Source organism: Salpingoeca rosetta (genome assembly GCF_000188695.1).
Source record: "Salpingoeca rosetta unplaced genomic scaffold supercont1.3, whole genome shotgun sequence".
Taxonomy (NCBI): Eukaryota; class Choanoflagellata; order Craspedida; family Salpingoecidae; genus Salpingoeca; species Salpingoeca rosetta.
In genome coordinates this window covers 1,318,639-1,338,285 of record NW_004754931.1, presented here as the reverse complement: position 1 = coordinate 1,338,285, position 19,647 = coordinate 1,318,639, and the positions used below count along the sequence as shown (strand labels likewise).

The window sequence follows — 19,647 nt, the reverse complement described above, 5'->3', positions numbered from 1 at the left end:
CAGGCCGCCTGAGCAGACATGGCGCCACGTGACGTGCCTTTGACGTCTTCCACACAGACCCCCCAACACCCATTCGTCCATGTCTGTTGTTGTTAACACGCAACGCAGTCTTGTGCCTTCTGTTGTCTCCCTCCCCCCCCCCAACACACACACACACACCACCACCACCACCACCACCTTGTTTCTCCTTGCACCGCCAACGCATGTGTGACTGACTGTCGCTGTTGTAATCGATTACACTGCACCTCAGAAGAGTTCCGCACACATGCACGTGTATGCGAGCTAGCGATCGACCGAAAATAGCATTTGTACACACGGTAATGGGAGAGGGGGAGGCCGAGCTAAATACATGAAGGGGGGGGGGGGGCAAGACGGCGAAAGTTGACACGTGTCGCCACGCGTTACAACAAGATCTCAACAACGTGGGGTGTGTGTGTGTGTGTTTGTGTGTGTGTGTGTGTGTGTGTGTGTGTGTGTGTGTGTGTGTGTGTGTGTGTGTGTGTGTGTGTGTGTGTGTGTGTGTGTGGGTGTGGGTGTGTGTGGGTGTGTGTGGGTGTGTGTGTGTGTGTGTGTGTGTGCGTCTGTTTCCTGTTGTGCTGGCGTCTATTTCCTGTTGTGCTGGTGTTGATTGCTGTTTGATTGTTGTTTGATTGCTGTTGGTTTGCTGTTGGTGTCGTTGTGTTGCTGTTGCTGTTGTTGCCCTGTTCACGGTGACAGCCCTGACGCGTGCCGCCACGTGGCAAACGCGTACCAGCACAAGAGCAATGCATAGAGCTCTCTGCAGTGCCATTCAAAGCAGAAAGAGGGGCGGGTGTGAGCAGCAGTTGGCGAGGGCGAGACGACAGTGGCAGTGTCAGTGACAGTGACGAGAAAGGCAACCCAGCCGCAGTGGCCTTCGCCCCACACATACAAAATCGAGCACATGCGCACACACATGCGCGCACATGTAGGGATGCTGTTCATGGATACCTGAGTTGTCTCTCGTCACAGATGACATAGAGCAGGAAGAGCGCTGGGAGATGATATACGTAGTCCATCTTGATGCGCATAAACACATGACAGCACTGTCGTGAGCAAGCCGTCCAAGAAACACATTGTGACAGCGTCGTAAAACACACACACACACACGCAAACACACACGCACACAAGGTCGTACTTGCACCAGACAAAACCAACCAAGACCTCTTCTGTCATCTGCACCTGGTATCTGCTGGAGGTGTGTTGCCTGGCGAGCCCAAAGTGGAGTGCACACGCATGCAATTCAGGGCGGAGGGCGAGCAGCGTCGACGGCAGCGCCATGAGCGCATACGCACGATGGGACACCGCCAGCCACCATGCGTCAGACAGGTCGAGAAACACGTCTGTGTGTGTGTGCACGTAAGAGTGTATAAATATTTGGACGGCGGGCAACTAAATTAGGACACATCATATTTCCCGGGGAGTGCATCAACAGACCGCAACCGCAATTGCCAGCAGCACAACGATTGCACCCCTCCACAATGCTACTCTCTGCCCATGCAGCAGCGTACCGTCGTAAAACGCTGCTGCAACGACGATGACGATGTACACGGCTTTGAATAGCGGGTACAACAGTACCGCCACGCCCAGTATACCTGCCCACGTCACATGCATGTGTTCACGTAAGCGTGGATAAGAGGTTGCAGCCCAGCGAACAGTACACACACACACACACACACACACACACACACGCACGCACAGAGCACGCACAGAGCACACACACACACACACACACAGCACACACACACACACACAGCTATGTGAAGGAACTGTATGAGTAAACCCACACGCACTTACTCTGGGCGAGACGTTGTGCTTGAGATGCCAGTGGTGCAAACGCCGCGGTTCCAATCCACAGCAGCGCGCACATGCACGCACCAGCGGTGACAACACCCTGGCAATCACATGCACGGCAGTATTTGAGTTGGTGAGATGAATACAACGACACAAAAAGCAAAGCCAAATCTTGCCACCAACAGAAAGAACCAACGGTGTGTGTTGACACACACAGAACTACAAGCAAGCGAACAAGCGAGCAAGAAGCGAGCAAGCAAACACAAAACCAAACAAACAAACAAACAAACAAACAAACACAAGCTCACACACGCTCACACACCGATTGCAGAAGAGCGGTGAAGCAGCCATTGAGAATGATGGACGCAACATGAAACGGAATAAGGGGCCACGTTTCCAACAATATGGCAGTCATGATGCAACACGCGGTGAGCCTGGCCAGCGCTGCTTCAAACAACGGCAGCCGAAGCGCGTGTGTCGTCAGCACGTCTGCAACGCTTGGCAGCGCGCCCATCAGCTGGCAGAAACAATGGAATTGCGTTGCCAACGTCGAACGTGAGAAGACCAAGAAACGCATGCAAGCAACAAAAAAACCATAACCACACCAACCAGACGTGGAGGCATGTGCGTGCGTGCGTGAGTGAGTGTGTGTGTTGGTGCGTGTGTGTATGTGTGTTTGGTTTTTGCTTTGTGCGTGCGTGCGTGCGTGCGTGCGTGTGTGTGTGCGTGTGTGTGTGTGTGTGTGTGTGTGTGTGTGTGTGTGTGTGTGTGTGTGTGTGTGTGTGTGTGTTTGCGCGCGTGTGTGTGTGTGTACCTGCATGGATGTTGTAGCGAGTGAAATTAATACGGCGCTCGCAGTTGAACATGGTGCTGATGTGAAGCAGAAGGGCTGACCCTTCATCACCACGTGGGGCAACAGCACCCCTGCCACCGACGCTAAAGATGTGAAAGATGCAGCACACGAACCAGGGTGAGGGCTTGAAACAACAGTAAAAGCAACAGCACGACACATCCACATAACACCACAAACATCATGCACACACACACATGACACACACACACACACGACAAACAAAAAGGCACAATCCGCCCCCTACACACATACACACACACACACCTGCAATGTGGACCAATGGGACACGTTTCCGGGCAGAGGACGGGAGGGAAGAGCGAAGGTGAAGCGGAAACAGAGCGGCCGCCACGGCCATCCAAACACGAACAACGTGTTTTGGCGATTGCAGCGCACACACCGACGCAAGAGCGCCACCCACCGCACACGCGTGCACAAGCAACACCGCAACGCGCCGATAGCGACTTCCGAAGAATGCAGTCGTGCTGACACCATCACCGCCACCACTGTCGCCTTCATTGGTGCTGGTTTCGCCAATTGGCACAACAACAACAACATCGTCTTTCGCGCCGTTGCCGCTTCCATGGCTTCCTCCAGCACCCTCACCCCATCCTCTCCCACCAGTCACAGCAGCAGCAGCAGCAGCAGCAGTCCTGGTAACGGCAATGCCGCCGCCGCTATTGCTGCTGTTGTTGCTGTTGTCACTGTTGCTGTTGGTGCTGTGTGTGGCAGTGTGACGGTCCATCAAGGGCCACAGGACAATGGCAGCTGTGAACTCCACAGCTTCCGGTCCCACAAGCACTCGCAGCCACCCCGTCTTCAGCACACGCCATGCCCTGTGAAAACCTTTACGCAGCCCACTCCTAGCGCCAGCCTTCGTGGCACCAAATGTTGTCGTTGTGGTGGAGGCAGAGGTGGCTGGGTCCGCAACATCTGGCCAAGCTGCTTCTGCTGCCGCCACACCCTGGTCGTCGTGTCTGCGTGCACCCTCGTGGCGTTGCAGCCATGTTGGAACGAGTAGAGAGTGAAGCGCGGCGTGGTGTGGGAGCATGGCATTGATAGACATCAGCTTCTCGCTGGACCTGCTGCTGCCACCATCACTACCATCATTGCCACCACTGCCGCCCATGAGTAGGTACGGAGCCACGACCAAGCTGACCACGGTGCAGTGCATGCAATGAATGGCAGCGGCAATGACGGCGCCACTCCCACTGCTGCTGGGGTCATAAGCGAGCAACGCTGCCTGCAGGCACGCGAACGCGGCGACCACCACCGGCTCCGGCGCTGTTGACGTTGATGCTGATGACGCGGACACAAGAGGGCCGAAAATGGTAAGAATGTTGGCAGCCGCGATGATGAGAGACAAGCGTGCTGACCACGCAAGATGTGCTGTTTCGGTTGCAGGCCCGCTGGTGTCGCTGTCGCCTCTGCGACCACCCTGTGCGCTCGTTCCAATGTAGACGAACAGCGTGAGCACAGCTACTGCCGTCACTGTGCGCGTTGTCTGCGCCACCATTCGCCTCCACGTCGCGGCTGCAGCATTCGGGGTGGCGGTAGGAAGGCGAGACGTCACTAGCAGTATTGTCACTGCGCACATGGCAACGCACACCAAAGCCGCCACTGAGAGCACGTGCAACGACCCTCCAATCGTGTCGTGCACGGTGCACACGGCACCAGCCGTCGTGTACAGCACCAGCGCCACTGCGGCGTTGTTCCCACCACCACCAGCACCACCACGGCCGCCAACAACAACGTTGATGCCGCGAGCGGCTGCTGCAGCAGGCACGCCAACACGCACGCACAGCGTTGCCATGGCAGCGGACGCACGTGCGCGAAACTTCCGCAGTGCTGTCTTGAAGGAGACGCGCACGCGTGTGACCCAGCGCCTTGCACCATGAATGGACGCCACGACCCGCGCGTACAAGGACGAGGGGTTCGCTGCTTCAATGTCGTGCCGGTCAAAAGGAAGCGACGGCCCGTCTGCCAGCATGCTCTTGTCATCAAAGAGGCCTGTCTTCACACTCGGCCCCTCAGCCTCGCCAGCACCATCATCACCATCACCGCCAGCACCTCTGTCGCCACCGCATCCTCCATCCCCACCACCGCCACCACTGGTTCGCCGTGTGCATGTGATAAGGGGCGGGACGACAACGAGCGCGAATGCAACAGCCCGGAGTGGATGCGTGATCACGTGGCACAGAAGCTGTGGCAGTGCCGTGCAGGCTGCTACGAGAAGCGCCGAAGTGCCCAGCCACCACCACCAGCGGATCAAGACGAGCAACGTCGGGGGATCACGCATGTGTAGGAGGCTGGCTGCCGTGTGTATGTGCTGTGCCGGAACAAGGGCCAGCATGCTTGCTGCCACGCACACGGTCCACAGCGCAAATAACGCGAGCGTTGCCGGCGCTGAGACAATCTGCGTGGTATCGAGGAGAGCGGTGACTGCAGCCACTGCCTCAAGCACAAAGTGGAAGGCAACATCCGCCCACACGATCCAGGCGCCTTCCAGATCACGCCCGTCATCGGTAAACACGGCACGGTGCTGCGACGGGGAGTTGTCAAACCGCTGGCGCCGCTGACCGTGGATGCGCATGCGTGCGTGGCTGCCACCCGAATCCTCACCACCAGCACTGTTGCTGCTGGTCTGCTGCCTTGCGTTGCGTCTGCGACGAGTGCCACCAGCTTTTCCTGTTGCTACTGCTGATGCTGATGGTGTTGCTGTTGCTGCTTTTGCTACTGTGACTGCTGCTGTTGTTGCTGCTGCTGCTCCTGTGAACGAATCGGCAGCATCATCGGCTTGCGTGTGGAGCGTGGCTGATGTGGTGTTGGTGCAGGCGAGGCGCTGCAAGAGGACGGACACGAGGGCAATCGTAAATGAAAACGAGATCAGCCCCGCCGGCTGTGCTGGCGCGGTTGCAGAAGGATGCTGATGGACGGCTGCACAGGCCGCGTTCAAGCCAAGAAACGCAAGCCATGTAAGCGGCGCCACTTGCAGGAGCTGCAACGGAGCAACGCCATAGCCTTGCTCGAGTTGAACGAGCAGCCTCGGCTGTTGCGCCACAATGGAGGTCAAGGCAAGGACGGCAGCGGCACTGGCTTGCGTCAGCCACGGCGCGGCGATGGAAGACGCACACGCGCTGTGCACCAGCAGCGCCAGCAGGGCGAGAATGGCATTGCATGTGCAAGGTCGCATGTAGGCCGGCCACCCAGATCTGGCTACAGCCACAGGGCCATGTGTCCCTGCTTGGCGCAGGAACTGCGGCACAGCAGCCAACCTTGTGCCGATGCACCACTGATCGAGATGTGCATGCAGGGTCACGCGCTCACCGCCCAGAGCACCAATGATCCCGTCCAGCAGCGGAACGCACAGCGCGATGCGAAATGCAGGGTGCTCACTCGCACAAGCAGCCAATGCACAAGTAGCCACGACAGCTGGCAAGTGTAAGAACAACCACGCCATTGCTGCGCCCTTGCGGTTGACGCTGCCGCAGGTCCGCTGGCCCACTCCTTCTGCTGCATCAGCGTTCACTTGCGCAGTGGGACCTCCATGCCGCTGCCGTTGCTGCTGTTGCTGCTGTTGCTGCTGTTGTGGTTGGTGTTGCCGTTGCGGGTGCTTGCGATTGTGTTGAAGTGACGAGGATGCCCCCGCATCACCACCATCACTGCCACCACGGGCTGCAATCTCTGCCCACGTCGCTCCATGTCGCTGGCTGTCAGCAGGTTGGTGGGACTGCGCCACAACAGGCAGCAGCGAGCCACCGCCCACAGCAGCGTTGTCCATCTTGGGTCGAACGCGACACCACAAAATACGCTGTGATGCGAATGCGCAAAGTCCACCCAAACCGTACACCCCACTGAACACCACAAAGCAAAGATCTCTTGCGTGTCCGCATTTGGCCCGGTGCTTGTTGGTTGCTTGCTCGCTTGCTTGGTGGTGCATGGATTGCGAACCACGGACACATGCGTGCGTGCGTGCGAGCGAGTAACAGATGTGTTGCAAGCAAGCAGGTTAGTGTCCAGTATTGTCGTCGTCATCATCCTTGACTCCCACCACACCATTCACAGCACCACCTCCAGCCAACTTGCAGACTTGCACACACCCAACCAGCCAACCGCACATTCATTCACTCTCTCACGCACCCGAGCACACAAACGACGACGTTCATTTTCACACGCACACACACACACACACACACACACGCACACGCACCCGAGCACACAAACGACGACGTTCATTCACTCACACACACGCACACACACACGCACACACACACGCACACACACACACGCACACACCCTTAAGCGCGCAGCCGACTTGAACGATGTTCCACGGTCCACGCCGATTGCTGCCCATCGGAGCAGCTATCGTCACCTGCATGCTGGTCGTGCTCACCGTCCACTCCGGCGCACCCACTCCAAGGCACAACGCGAACCTGGGCCTGTCTGCCCAGCCGCTTCCAACAGCTAGAGGCCAAACCCAAAAGCCCGGCGATGGAACTGTTGCTGTTGGGCGCATGCATGCAAAGGACTCCCGCGTGAATGACTTGGCTCCGCCCCGAAGGCGTGCTGCCCTCTTTGCACGTCCTCAAGACCAATCCATTGCCGCAGGCAACACCAACAGCAATGACGGCGGCCACAGCAACACCAGCAACACCAACACCAACACCAACACCAGCAATGACAGCGGCGTGGTGTTTCCACAACACCCGGCGATTGCTCGCGAGAGCAAGGCCGTCCACAATTTGTTGTACTCTGGCGGCGTCGCTTCATTCCCGCCGTTCCGCAGCTTGGCGGAGCCGCCGCTGTTCATCTCCCTCGTGCCCGACAACACAGCGCTGACGCACCTGTGCCTCAGCCACCTCTCTGCACCCGACATGCAGGAGTGCAACAGCGCAGATCCAGCACGGCATCAGGTGTTCGCGCTGTCCTCAGAGGGGCACGTGGGATTCGAGGTGCAGGGTGTCGGCCACTACTGCCTCCATGCCAGTGACGAGCGCATCTTTGCAAACAGCTTCGCCAGCCTGGCTGACACAGACGAGGATGACGACCACATCGACCCTAGCGTGCCACGCAAGGTCGTGTACCGGCTGTGCACGTCCATCTTCGCCAACGCGAAGGTGATGAAGGAAGGCTCCCTCTCCACAAAGGACGCGGTCGACACGTGGCAGTTCGTGCCCGGCAAGGGCCTCGTGCACCGCGAGACCGGCAACTGCCTCACATACAACTACCACACCAAGATCACGCTGGAGCCGTGCCGTGACATGGACAGCCAGTGGATGCTGCGCACAGACGTGAACGGGTCGCTCATCCTGCCACGCCAATGGGACAAGGAGCTCATTGCGCTGGCGGAGCGCAGAGAGAGGCAGATCAAGCCACTCCTGGCCACCGTGCGCACACTTGCATCAAAGACGCGCAAGCTCACACACCGCGCGCACTCCCGCGCATCAAAACGAACGCAGGGCGTTGATGGGAGGCGTGCAGTCGTCTTCTTCATGGAGCCAAGTCGCATGCTAACGCTGCAGGTGAAGTGGTGGCTGAGGGCGTGGCGCATGCTGAAGCTCGACGAGCCGGACCAGCGCATGGATGTGCTCATCATGGGCAACGGCGACGATTTCGAGTCCCTCATGTCCTTGGGCTGCGAGATGAAGAGCCTTGACACCCAAACCTCCATTCCCCACGCAGATGGACATGGTGTGTGCTGGCTGTTTCCCTTCCGTGGTATCAATTCCCGTGAGCCAGGCAAATACGACGCCTGGTTCAACAGGTGTGTGTGATTGCGTCGTGGTGGTGGTGGTGGTGGTGGTGTCGGTGGTGTGTGTGTGTGTGTGTGTGTGTGTGTGTGTGTGTGTGTGTGTGTGTGTGTGTGTGTGTGTGTGTGTGTGTCTCGTGTGTGTGCTTGTGTGTGTGTGTGTGTGTGTGTGTGTGTTTGTGTGTGTGTGTGTGTGTGTGTGTGTGTGTGTGTGTGTGTGTGTGTGTGTGTGTGTGTGTGGTTACGTGGTGGTGAGAGGTGTGTGTATGTTTGTGCCCGTGCGTAGACCATGGTGGTACCTGCTTTTGGTTTTGCATCCATGCACCCATCCACCCATGCATGCATGCACAACCATAGTCCTGGTGACTTGGAAATCACATGGGCATGTGTTGCTCGTCCCAGCTCCCCACATGTGCTGCACTGCACTCGCTTTCCTCTCACTTATCTTCTTGGCACGTGCCCTCTTCCCACTCCCTCCAATGCACACACAGCTTGGAAGTTCTTGTCAACAAGAAGACGCGGCCACTGCTGGAGCAGTATGATCAGCTCTTGCGCGCAGATGCCGACACGCTGCCCACACCCAAGATGCGCGGGTACTGGTCCGAGAAGCTGGTGCTCAGCCTCAACGCTGGCTACGCCACGCGCTATGCGGACGCCAAGCTGGCAACTCTAGCGGCAGATGCCGGCCTCGTGTGGCATGACCTGCGCAACATCGGGTCCACGTTCTATGGGCCAGCCAAGAGCGTGCTACACCTCGTGGAGCTTACAGTTGCCGTGGGCGCACTGCTGCGCACGTACACCTTTGCGCCAGGCACGGGCTGCAAGCTGCCGCCCAAGCTGCGGCCAGCGGACGTCGATTGCGAATGGGGCTCGGGCCTGTGGCTAGGCGTGTCGCTGCTGTACTCGCAGCAGATTGCGGCAAACCACATGATTGGCAGCGGGTTCCCTGTCAAGTTTGAGGCGGAGAAAAAGTTTGATGTTGGCACTGAGGGCGAGATTGACGTGTGCAGCGTGCTCATGTTGCATGTGTACCACAACCGCGAGCGCTTCTCAAAGCTAGCGCTCCTCGACGGCGAGTACAAGAACTTTGACATGTCCAGCCTGGATTTCCACGTGGCCCGTGACCTCATCACCTACTTTGCACTCACTGCAAACGACCAGGGCATGAACGGCGAAGTGGCATTGAGCCGCTCTGGCGATCCCAGCAAACTGTGTGGCTGACATGTGTGTATGTGTGATGTGCGTGTGACTTGTGTGTGCGTGTGTGTGTGACTTGTGTATGCGTGTGTGTGTGTGACTTGTGTGTGTGACTTGTGTGTGTGACTTGTATTTGTATGTGTGTGTGTATGCGTGACTTGTGTGTGTGTGTGTGCGTGTGTATGCGTGACTTTTGTGTGTGTGTGTGTGTGTGTGACGCGTGTGTGTGTGCGTGTGTGACGTGTATGTGATGTGTGTGTGTGTGTTTTACTTGTGGGTGCTGTATGCGACTGTGTTGACAGGGCTTGCGTACTTTACTTGAACTATGCTTTCATTCTGTTTCAATTGCTCAGCGAATAGCAGCATGGAGTAATGCCATGTCATGTACGAACACGAATCGATAGCAATCATTTACAACATCATCCTGCTTGCATGTGAACACATACATCAGGGGTTTATGCCACCAAACGTTTCTCGCAAGTGCTCGTAATACTTGGGTTCGTCCTCAAAGTCTGGGACCTCCCCGCGCTCGTGTGCGAGTTTGTTGATGCCTTGAATCGCCCGCGCCTCGCGAAGGAGGTGTTGGTCGATGGTGTTGCGGAACCGCTGCTTCATCAGGTCAAACAACACGCAGTCCGACCACAGGACCTTGCAGAAGAGCTCGCGCGTCTGCGGTGACAGCTCGACCTGGGAGCGGCCCGTCTTCTTGAGGTGCGGGTAGATGACGTCGTGGAGGGAGAGTTTGAGGTGTTCCTTTAGGATGGCCATGGACAGGTCCCACTCCTCGTAAAGCAGCACAAAGTCCAAGGAGTCGATAAACTTCTTTGCTGCGCTGTAAAAGGCCTCAGTCGGCTCTGGCTCGTACTCGTCCTGCAAGCCGAAGTCGAAGGCGTAGCCGATCAGGTGCCACTGCGGCATGAACCCGGGAATCTGCTCGCGCACGCTCTCCTTCGACAGCTGCTCCAGTGCAAACCTCATCCACTCGTCCGTCGCCGTGCCGGTCCAGTTGGTGAGCGTGCGGAACTCCTGGTTGCCGTAGAAGCGCACCGCCGAGATGAACCGCGAGATGGGATCGCGTGCGATGGTGAAGATGACTGGCTTCTCGGGACCCATGACGGGGAGCAGGGTGTTGCGCGTGACCTCCGTCCACCGCAGGTGGCTGATGACGCCCGTGAAGTTGAGCTTGTCGCGGCCACACAGCGAGTGCGTGAAGGAGCGCCAGTCGTGTGGGTAGCCAAACGCAAGTGAGCACGGCACGGCCGGCTTCATGCCCCGCTTCTCAATCGCGTACCCCAGCATGATAGAGATGCTCGACGAGCCTGTCTTGTGAGTCTTGATGAACACGAACTTGGGAATGTCGTGCAGCACAGGCTGCGAGGGCCGCATCAGGACAGGGGCCTGTGCTGTTGTCGAGGTCGAAGCCGTTGTCCGAGCGGTGGTCTCTGGCAGGGCGGTGGTCTCTGGCAGGGCGGCGCTGTTCCCGATGCACATGCTGCTCAGCAGCAGCGTCACCACCAACAGCACAAACGGCAACAGTGGCGATGGCCGCACCAAAGGTCGAGAATGCATCCTGGGAGGGATGTCGGGCGCTCAAGCAGCAACACTCACGAGGATGCCGGGTCCTGGCAGCACAGCAACAGTATAGGATGTGTGAGGGAGAGCTGTTGGAGTGTCGCCTGCACAACGCTTCTGTAACACACATTAGCACAAGAACAAAGGGCTCGCGGCGTGTCTCCACATGTCAGTGGACATGCACGCTCGCACACGCTCCACTTGCGTTCACATCACTTTCATTGTGTGGGGCGGGAACGAAGACACCAGTGTTCAGTGTTTGCTCATCATCATCGCGGTGCGGAACCACCAGCCACGCAGCGATGACGTCACACAATTCACACAATTATGCTGTTGAGGGAATGGGGCTTTTATGGGGTGCAAACAAACAGTGAGAAACAGGAGCACACACACGCACACAGACACACAGGCACACAGACACACACACACACACACACACACACACACACACACACACACACACACAGACTTACACGCACAGACACATACACATACACACACACAGTGGCGCGCGCGTTCACGTCAGTTATGAAAAGAAGGTGGACCACGGACATGTTTGTACAGTCGAAGATCTGGTCTGACAGGATGGCATAGACGCGCAAGCCTTGTTTCCCACAAGGCAACAACGGTGCTGCCACAAGGGCCTTGTCAATCCCACAAACCACCATCATCGTAATGGTCATCGCTACCGCGTGGATGGTCATCCGGTAGGTCCTCTGCTCAAACCATCACACAAGGGCACGCAGCCACAGCCAGTGGCACACAGTTGAGGAGACAGCGCAAATTATAAAATGCAAGGCACAAGTTGGAAGCAGCCAACCACTTGATATGGGTTGGAATTGAACAATTTCATGGTCGGGAAGGGCCAGCGAACAGTGACCACACAAGAGCGCTTGACATGTGAGCCAAGTTCACCCCACTCACCATCAAACGGCAGCGGCACAGAGCGTCCGCCGTTGTATCGATCCTCATCCTCCTCGTCAATGAACAAATCGCCTTCATCGTTCTCATCGTAGTTGACATCTGCACAGACAGGTGGCAACCAAGGGCCAAACGCGAGGACACACACACACACACACACACACACACACACACACACACACACACACACACACACACACACACACACGCATGCACACACACACATACACACACACACATACACACACATACACGCACACACATGTGAGATGGGTCTGATCAACAAACATGGCTTGCAGCCCGCACAAGCCAACACAGGGCATCGAACAACTCAACAGGCAGGCAGTACGCGCACCGTCAATGTCTTGCACGTTCTGGTATCGCAGGAAGTCATCATCGTGCATCTCCTCGTCGTAGTACAGCTCACCCTCCGGAAGCGGCTGCATGCAAGCAAACAAGTGACGAGGAGAGAACCGATGAGTATGTCATGTCGCGGGTGTTGATGCAAGGACTCGCGTGGTCAACAGGTCAACAAGGGCAAATACAGGAGGCTTCTTCTTCAATGTGCTTTGGTGTATGATGTGTGCATGCAGGCTTGGAGGCTTGTCGACACGTGCGCGTGTGCTGCGTGCGTTCTGACCTCATCACCAGTGCCGAACACGGCCTCAATCCAGCCTGCATTGTGGACCTGGAACTGCCGCATGCGGATCTCCGATGCCCACGACTCATCGCACTCCGCAACAATGTCAAGTGCACTGCACACACAGCAGTTATGGAGGTTGTGTGTGCGTGTGAGGGCGTGAGCGAATGTCTGTACGTGTGTCTGTGTGTCTGTGTGTGCATCAGCCAGTTAGTCACTCACTCAGTTCACTCAGTCAAAGACCCCCTTGTCAGTGACACACACACACGCACACAAGCACGCACATGTCCATACCTATTGCAGACTTTGCGGATGATGTCATTCTGGTCATGCATGAGATCGAGAAGGTAGAGGACAGCCTGCGGTTCCGAGAGCACAACAGCGCGCGTGCTGGAATAGTACAGCAATTTGTTCCACACATATACAATCTGCACGCCGGCGTGAACACATGTGATGGGAGGGTGAATCACACGAGATAGGGGTGCGGATGCAGCCGCCTCGAGAAACACAACAACGACGACACTTATCGCCCCATCAGCCAACTTGCACAGCACACGTGCACACTGAGAGCACGAGCGAGCAGTAACCATTGGGTTTTGCGCGTGCACACCTGCAGCACAATCTCATCATCCTCCTGCTTGTCCTTGAGCATGCCCACGAGTTGTGATGCAATGCCGCACTCGGCAACCTGTGGCGCACACGCTGGATCCGTCAGGATGGTGCCAACCTTCACCGCATGACAGTCCGTTGTGTCAAATGGTGTGAGTAGGTGAAAGTGCATGCGCGTGAGTGTACATACGTGCTTCTGAATGGCGCGAACGCACAACCTGATCATCAACACAGACATGCGCGCGCATACACGCACGTTTACACGCACACGCACGCATATACGTACGTTTACACACACACGCGCACGCACGTTCACACACACGCACGCACGCACGTTTACACACACGCACGCACGTTTAAACACACGCACGCACGCACGTTTACACACACCCACGTCCACATCCACAAACACCTGCACACGAACCTCTCCCCCTCCCATGTCTGACCATGATGACGGCTTCGAGAAACAGGTCGTCCTCTGCTGCTCCGGGCGTAAGCAGCCGCTGCAGCAGCGGCAACAGCGTGTACTCCTCAACCAGCTGCAGGTAGTCAAACTGAACATGCACGCGTGTATGCAGAGATGAGAAGCGCGCGAGAGGGGGCAAGTGCGAGAATTCGAAGAACTTCGGGAAGCACTTCGAACTTTAAGCCAAGTACACACACGTACATACACCACACGCACATGCATACATGCAAAGAAGACAAGCAAACAACCAGTGCCGATGGCAACTCACGTCTGGGATGTCGAGGGAGTTGAGGATACCCAGCAGCTCAACAAGCATGTCCGGGTCGTCTGCGCTCTCGTGCACGTGCTGCGCCAGCGGGTCGATAAAGTCCAGCAGCCGATCCTGTTGTCGTGCGTTGCAGGGAGGGGTGACAAGGTGGTAGTGGGTGGTGGTGGTGGTGGTAGTGGGAGGTGGTGGAGCATGAGTGAGGGAATCGGAGTGGGTGCAGTCGCGAGCAAAGGTGCTGTCACGTGTGAAGTGACGAGGAGGCAAGCCTTGATGGGCACCTTGGAGTGTGGGTGCGAGCAGAGGTTTCGCACGAGCTTCAGCAGGAGCGGGTCCTTTGTCTTCAGCGCTCCTAAAACCGCAAACAACCAACAGCAGGTAGTGCAGCAGATGCCAAAGCAACACAATCGAGGTGGATGTCAGCACTTCTGCTGACACAACAAGAGGTACAAACAGGGTCGCAGACAGAACGTAGACAGAGACGCAGGCATGGAGATAAAGATGCAGACATGGATTGTTTCACAAATACGCAAACACAAACACATTTCACACACACACAAACAAAGATATAGGCAGACACGGATTGTCTCACACATACAACACACACACACACACACACACACACACACACACACACACAAACACGCATGCACACACACGCAAACGCACGTTTCAAGAGGAGGGCGAGCCCCTTTCCATCGGACATGAGCGCCGCGCACTTCTGGTCCTTGGCGAGGTTGATGGCCAGACTCACAGGCTCCAGTTCAACATTGTCCTCAGGACACGTCAGCATCAGCCGCATCACCTGCCAACATGTAAGCACACGGGCGCCGACAGCGTGTGTGTTGAGCATGTGCAAGCAATGGCAGCCTGCCTATTCATCGCTTAACCAACACCATCGCCCCGCACATAAGCAGAAAGCTCATCACTGCAGCCACCACAGCATTCACGTTCACCGAACACCGCACACTTTTGGTACAGGTCGAGCGCCACACTCCTCTCTGACATCACGCCAGCACCTTTGCCTTCTCCCCTTCCTTCCTTCCGTCTCCTCACGTCGTCCCACCGTCACTGACAATGATCGCAAACGCACCACGGGGATGACTTCTGTGCCGGCGAAGAGCGGCTTGTGTTTGTCGTCCATGGAGATGTGGTAGAGGACAATGATGATGGAGGCGAGGTTGGGTTGCTGTGGACAGCATCACACACACGCACACAGCATCACACACACACACACACACAGCATCACACACGCACACACGCAACACGTATAGGGGTACCCGAAGCAGCAAAAGTGTGTGCACCAAGCATTCAGTGAGTTGAGGAACGAGACAAACAAAATCACATGAACGAGTCAACGGCAAGTGTCAAATCCGCAACTGCCAGCTGCAAACATCACCGCTCTCGTTCCTCTTCTCGCCACCACCATCTCCTCAATCACCCGCCACCACTGCACAACAGGCAATGAGCGTACGTCTTCTTGTTGCAGCAGGCCTGACAGCTTGGGCAGCAGGCCCACCTCCACCATGCGTGCCCGGAGACGCATGTCGAAGCTGAGGTTCACAAGCAGTCGCAGCGTCACCGTCTCCAGCGTCGCGTTCTCATGGGGAATCAGTCGCACGAGTTTTGGCACAACTTCAAGCTCAGCCATCTGTTGTGTTGTGTTGTGTTGTGTTGTGTTGTGTTGTGTTGTGTTGTGTTGTGTTGTGTTGTGTTGTGTTGTGTTGCGCATGTGTTTGTGAGTTGCACCTTGTGAGTGCAGGTTGGGTGGTCTGTATCGCCCCCCCGCCCCGCTTCTGTGTACATTGTCGTATCGCAGCAGCACCGCCAGCGCAACAAAGCGGCAGTCCCAGGGGGCCGACCCACCTTGTCCTTGTTTTCCTTGTGAATGCTGAGGCGCTTCAGAAACGTGACCATGAGCACGAGAAATTCGTGGTTGTGGCGATCGAGCATGTGCACCAGCCGCTCAACAATGCCCTTCTTCACCATCTGCACGTGTGTATGTGTGGGTATGCATGCATGTATGTGTGTGTGTGTATGTATGCATGTATGTATGTGCGTGTGCGTGTGCATGCGTGTTGGGCGACAGTGGGTGATTGGGGTGGTTATGAGCCATCATGCTGCAAAGTAAGGATTGGCATCAGCATAAGTGCACCGCCAACAATGCACACGGCACGAACACATGTGCGCACCTTTTGTTCGGTGTCCTGATTCTCAGCCAGGTTGAGGAGGAGATGGAAGGCAACGTACAACAGTTGTTCCTGCGAAACGTGGCGCGATGATGTTAAAGGTGAGAGATGAAGGGGATGCAGATGGGCACAACATGTCTTGTTGCGTGTATGTGCATGTGCTGTGAGAGCTGAAAGAGTGAGGAAGGAGAGAGCACCACACATGCGCACTCGAGAAAGCTGCTGCTTCAACTCGACACTGCGGTACCTGTTTGAACTTATTCTCTGCTATCTTGTCCGCATACTTGTCATAGTCCTGTCCACAGCAGTGGGCACGAAGAACGGTGTTGCGTGCAGGTGTGTGTATGTGTGTGTGTAAGTGTGTGAAGACCGACAAAAGGACTGACCACAAACACATAAACAAAATATGCGTGCATACATGAGTGCTTGGCATGTGCGCATCGCCATACATCAACGTTCTCTGAACACACGCACACACATACACGCACACACCTCCTGTGTCATCTTTTCTGCCTTGACTCTCTTCATCCGCTTTGCGAGATCGCTCCTCCACAGCGCTTCCCGCTTTATCTCCTGGGGATGAGTGTGGTGAGTGGTAGTTGTGGCGAGTGATGAGTGGTGGTGAGTGGTGAGTGGTGGTTGTGGTGAGTGTTGAGTGTGAATGGCGGGTACATGTGGCCCATAGCGACGTGTGAAAACTGCGCACTCGTTCACAACACAGACAGTTTCATGCAACACTCTTGCAGCAGGTGGTTTGGTCGGCTTACGTGTTCAACAACGCGCAGGCACGTCGCACCAATCTTGTAGCTTGAAATAATCTCATGAAACTGCGAAAAGCTGCACACACACACGCGCGCGCACACACACACACACATACACACACCATGTGAAATGCAGGAACAAAATGACAGGAAGGCGTGTCATCAGTCAAGCGCGGGTGCAAGCGGACAGCAGCGGTGTTGTGTCAATTTGATGTGAACACGAAAACACAACACATGCTCGCAAACGCATGCTTGCAAGCACATACATACACGCTCACATACCCACACACACACACACACACAACACATACAAACACGCCCCCACACACACACACACACACACACACACACACACACACACACACACACACACACACACACACACACACACACACACACACACACACACACACACACACACACACACGGACAGACCTGCTGAAGAAGTAGAAGACGGTGAGCAAGTTTGTCTGCAGCTCTGGGTTGCGCATACCCTCTTCGCGGATGATGCGTGAGAGCGCCTGCATAAACGCCTCATTCTGCACAAGTTCTTCCAGGTTGTCTGGGTTGCGCGCAAGCTGATTTGTGTGGGGGGGAGGGGGGTAGGAAAAGGGGTAGATGGGAGGAAAAGTGGAAGGGGGAGTGTTGATGAGAGGGGAAGGGAGGACAGGCAGAGGCATGATAAACATTGACACAGAGGTAGAAGGGAAGCGAGAGATGAGATTTGGGAAACAGCTCCGTGACATCTCAAATGATTCCACCTCCGACCCACACAAACACGCACACACACATTCACGCACACACACAAACACGCACACACACATTCACGCACACACACATTCACATTCACACACATTCACACACACACACACGCACACACACACGTGCTGCGACGGACCTGCAAGATGTACTTTGAGCCCATGAGCTTCTGCTGCCCGTCATCGTAGAGCCGTTCGAGGTAGTCGTCCACATCTCGCAAGGATGCCTTGATGTCTGTCGCCAAAAGATCAGCACGCAAGCACAAAGAAAGGATGTCCTCACTGATTTGGCACAGACACGCATACAAACACACGCGCTCACATACAGACATGTAAATGCAAACACACAAACACAGACACACACACAGACACACACAGGCACACACACACACACACACATACAAACAAACAAACGAACAAAGGCGCTGCACGAACCGGCACTGCCGTCTTCAAGCATGTGTCGCTGTGCGCGCGCCATTGTTGCCTCCCTGTCGAGTTCATCTGCACATCAACGATAGCACGTGGAACAGATGTGGTCAGTAGATGTTTGCCAGTCACGTTTGCCCACAAGCAGAGCAGTGTTAGCGTGCGTGCTGGTAGTGCGCCATGGAACATACAACAGCGCACGGCACCACGCCTGCGTACCTTTGCTCTTCCCTTCGTTGCGCTGCTGCAAATACAACAGCAGCTGTTCCAGCTGCAGCCTCTGGTCCGGTCGAATGTACTTCACACCACAACCCAAGCGAGCGAGCGTGTGTGTGTGTTGTGAGCAGAGGGAAAGCGTGGGAGTGAATGCGAATGTATGGGGGATGAAAAGAGAGGATAACACCACGCAGAGACAAGCAATGCGCCACTGCACTCCCAGCGTTGATTCGAGCGGTGCTTACAGAGCATTTGTGCATAATCTGCTCTGCCAGCGCCGGAATCTTCGAGGAGTTGGACAGGGCTGGAATGCGGATGCTGTGTGTGCGTGTGTGCATGTGTGTGTGTTTGTCAATAGTTGTGAGAAGGTGCACACATGCATGGGTGACAGGAACAGCACACAACACACACACACACACACACACGAAAGCACAGACACAAGCACACACACAAGCACAGACACACTCTCTCACACAAAAACGCACGCTCACACACAAGCACAGACACACTCTCTCACACAAAAGCACAGACACAAGCACAGACACAAGCACACACACTCTCTCTCACACAAAAGCACAGACACAAGCACAGACACAAGCACACACACACACACACGCTCACACAAACACATACACACACACGACATTCACGCATCGTACATCTTCTGGCATGTGTTGACATCGCCAACAATCTCCCGCTGGTCCTCGCCAATGATGCTGGCATCAATCTGGGCCCGTGCGTGATCAGGTTGACAGCGGCTGTGAGGACCCATCCATCGCACTGCAATGTATGCAGGCCACCACACAGGTACACCATAACAAAGACACCCACACCGCAGAAAGACGGACGCAGATACGCCCAGCAAAGAACGTCGACCCATCCCAAACACACACACATGCACATGCACGCACCTCGTAGTACACGACGATGGCACTGTCAGTGGGATGCACGTCCAAGCCAATCGTGTTGACTTTGCTGTTGTGGACCAGTGATAACAATGTGTTTGTGCTTGTATGTTAGCAAGAACGATGCACACAGACGCACAGAGCACACACGCACGCACACACGCACACACAGACATGCACACACAGACGCACACACACACGCACACGCACACCCTTGCCTACCGCATCACATAACGCGGTTGGTCCACCATGGTGGTCGCCGTTTCAATCAAGCAAGCAAAGTCGTTTTGCTGGTTTGTTTGTGTTTTCAA

At 55.9% G+C, this 19,647-nt stretch overlaps 5 protein-coding genes across 5 annotated transcripts in view; 2 read left to right on the top strand and 3 right to left on the bottom strand.

Moving 5' to 3' along the window:
• The window catches only part of PTSG_01865 (uncharacterized protein), a 1,776-nt gene extending 1,479 nt beyond the window's left edge, over positions 1-297 (top strand). The window contains exon 5 of the mRNA XM_004997788.1: positions 1-297. This exon is cut by the window's left edge and continues 21 nt beyond it. Within this exon, the coding sequence (XP_004997845.1) occupies positions 1-12 (12 nt within the window). The 3' untranslated portion in view covers positions 13-297.
• A 231-nt stretch (positions 298-528) lies between these two features.
• Positions 529-6,474, bottom strand: PTSG_11794 (uncharacterized protein). The gene is made up of 8 exons (XM_004997787.1): positions 2,930-6,474; positions 2,627-2,748; positions 2,135-2,329; positions 1,816-1,912; positions 1,530-1,613; positions 1,183-1,361; positions 970-1,064; positions 529-778 (listed from the first exon to the last, which is right to left on the bottom strand). The coding sequence occupies exons 1-8, from the start codon at positions 6,441-6,443 to the stop codon at positions 706-708; spliced, it is 4,359 nt and encodes a 1,452-aa protein (XP_004997844.1). The 5' UTR covers positions 6,444-6,474; the 3' UTR covers positions 529-705.
• A 510-nt stretch (positions 6,475-6,984) lies between these two features.
• On the top strand, positions 6,985-9,632 carry PTSG_01862 (uncharacterized protein; the record flags this gene model as incomplete). The annotated part of the gene is made up of 2 exons (XM_004997786.1): positions 6,985-8,426; positions 8,903-9,632. The coding sequence occupies 2 exons, from the start codon at positions 6,985-6,987 to the stop codon at positions 9,630-9,632; spliced, it is 2,172 nt and encodes a 723-aa protein (XP_004997843.1).
• A 275-nt stretch (positions 9,633-9,907) lies between these two features.
• Positions 9,908-11,511, bottom strand: PTSG_11793 (uncharacterized protein). The gene has a single exon (XM_004997785.1). It carries the CDS (start codon positions 11,175-11,177, stop codon positions 10,056-10,058), a length of 1,122 nt encoding a protein of 373 aa, XP_004997842.1. The 5' UTR covers positions 11,178-11,511; the 3' UTR covers positions 9,908-10,055.
• Positions 11,512-11,622: 111 nt separating this feature from the next.
• On the bottom strand, positions 11,623-19,640 carry PTSG_11792 (uncharacterized protein). The gene is made up of 25 exons (XM_004997784.1): positions 19,559-19,640; positions 19,343-19,406; positions 19,091-19,158; positions 18,677-18,749; positions 18,435-18,513; positions 18,225-18,290; positions 17,930-18,024; positions 17,467-17,609; positions 17,038-17,107; positions 16,763-16,843; positions 16,518-16,565; positions 16,274-16,342; positions 15,948-16,070; positions 15,556-15,732; positions 15,175-15,270; positions 14,751-14,886; positions 14,363-14,433; positions 14,085-14,198; positions 13,797-13,904; positions 13,352-13,468; positions 13,036-13,169; positions 12,742-12,856; positions 12,457-12,541; positions 12,105-12,203; positions 11,623-11,896 (listed from the first exon to the last, which is right to left on the bottom strand). Exons 1-25 carry the CDS (start codon positions 19,585-19,587, stop codon positions 11,829-11,831), a joined length of 2,328 nt encoding a protein of 775 aa, XP_004997841.1. The 5' UTR covers positions 19,588-19,640; the 3' UTR covers positions 11,623-11,828.
• Between the last annotated feature and the right edge of the window lie 7 nt (positions 19,641-19,647).

What these genes read in the sequence shown, in the direction of transcription:
- PTSG_11793 (XM_004997785.1), bottom strand. Translation starts at nt 11,177, where the DNA reads ATGCATTCTCGACCTTTGGTGCGGCCATCGCCACTGTTGCCGTTTGTG.
- PTSG_11792 (XM_004997784.1), bottom strand. Translation starts at nt 19,587, where the DNA reads ATGGTGGACCAACCGCGTTATGTGATGCG. An exon ending in GCTCAAAGTACATCTTGCAG is followed by an intron (nt 17,610 to 17,929) that starts GTCCGTCGCAGC and finishes CACACAAATCAG; the next exon opens with CTTGCGCGCAACCCAGACAA. An exon ending in ACTCCCTCGACATCCCAGAC is followed by an intron (nt 13,905 to 14,084) that starts GTGAGTTGCCAT and finishes GTGCATGTTCAG; the next exon opens with TTTGACTACCTGCAGCTGGT.
- PTSG_11794 (XM_004997787.1), bottom strand. Translation starts at nt 6,443, where the DNA reads ATGGACAACGCTGCTGTGGGCGGTGGCTCGCTGCTGCCTGTTGTGGCG. An exon ending in CCCATTGGTCCACATTGCAG is followed by an intron (nt 2,749 to 2,929) that starts GTGTGTGTGTGT and finishes TCACATCTTTAG; the next exon opens with CGTCGGTGGCAGGGGTGCTG. An exon ending in AGCACAACGTCTCGCCCAGA is followed by an intron (nt 1,614 to 1,815) that starts GTAAGTGCGTGT and finishes TGACGTGGGCAG; the next exon opens with GTATACTGGGCGTGGCGGTA.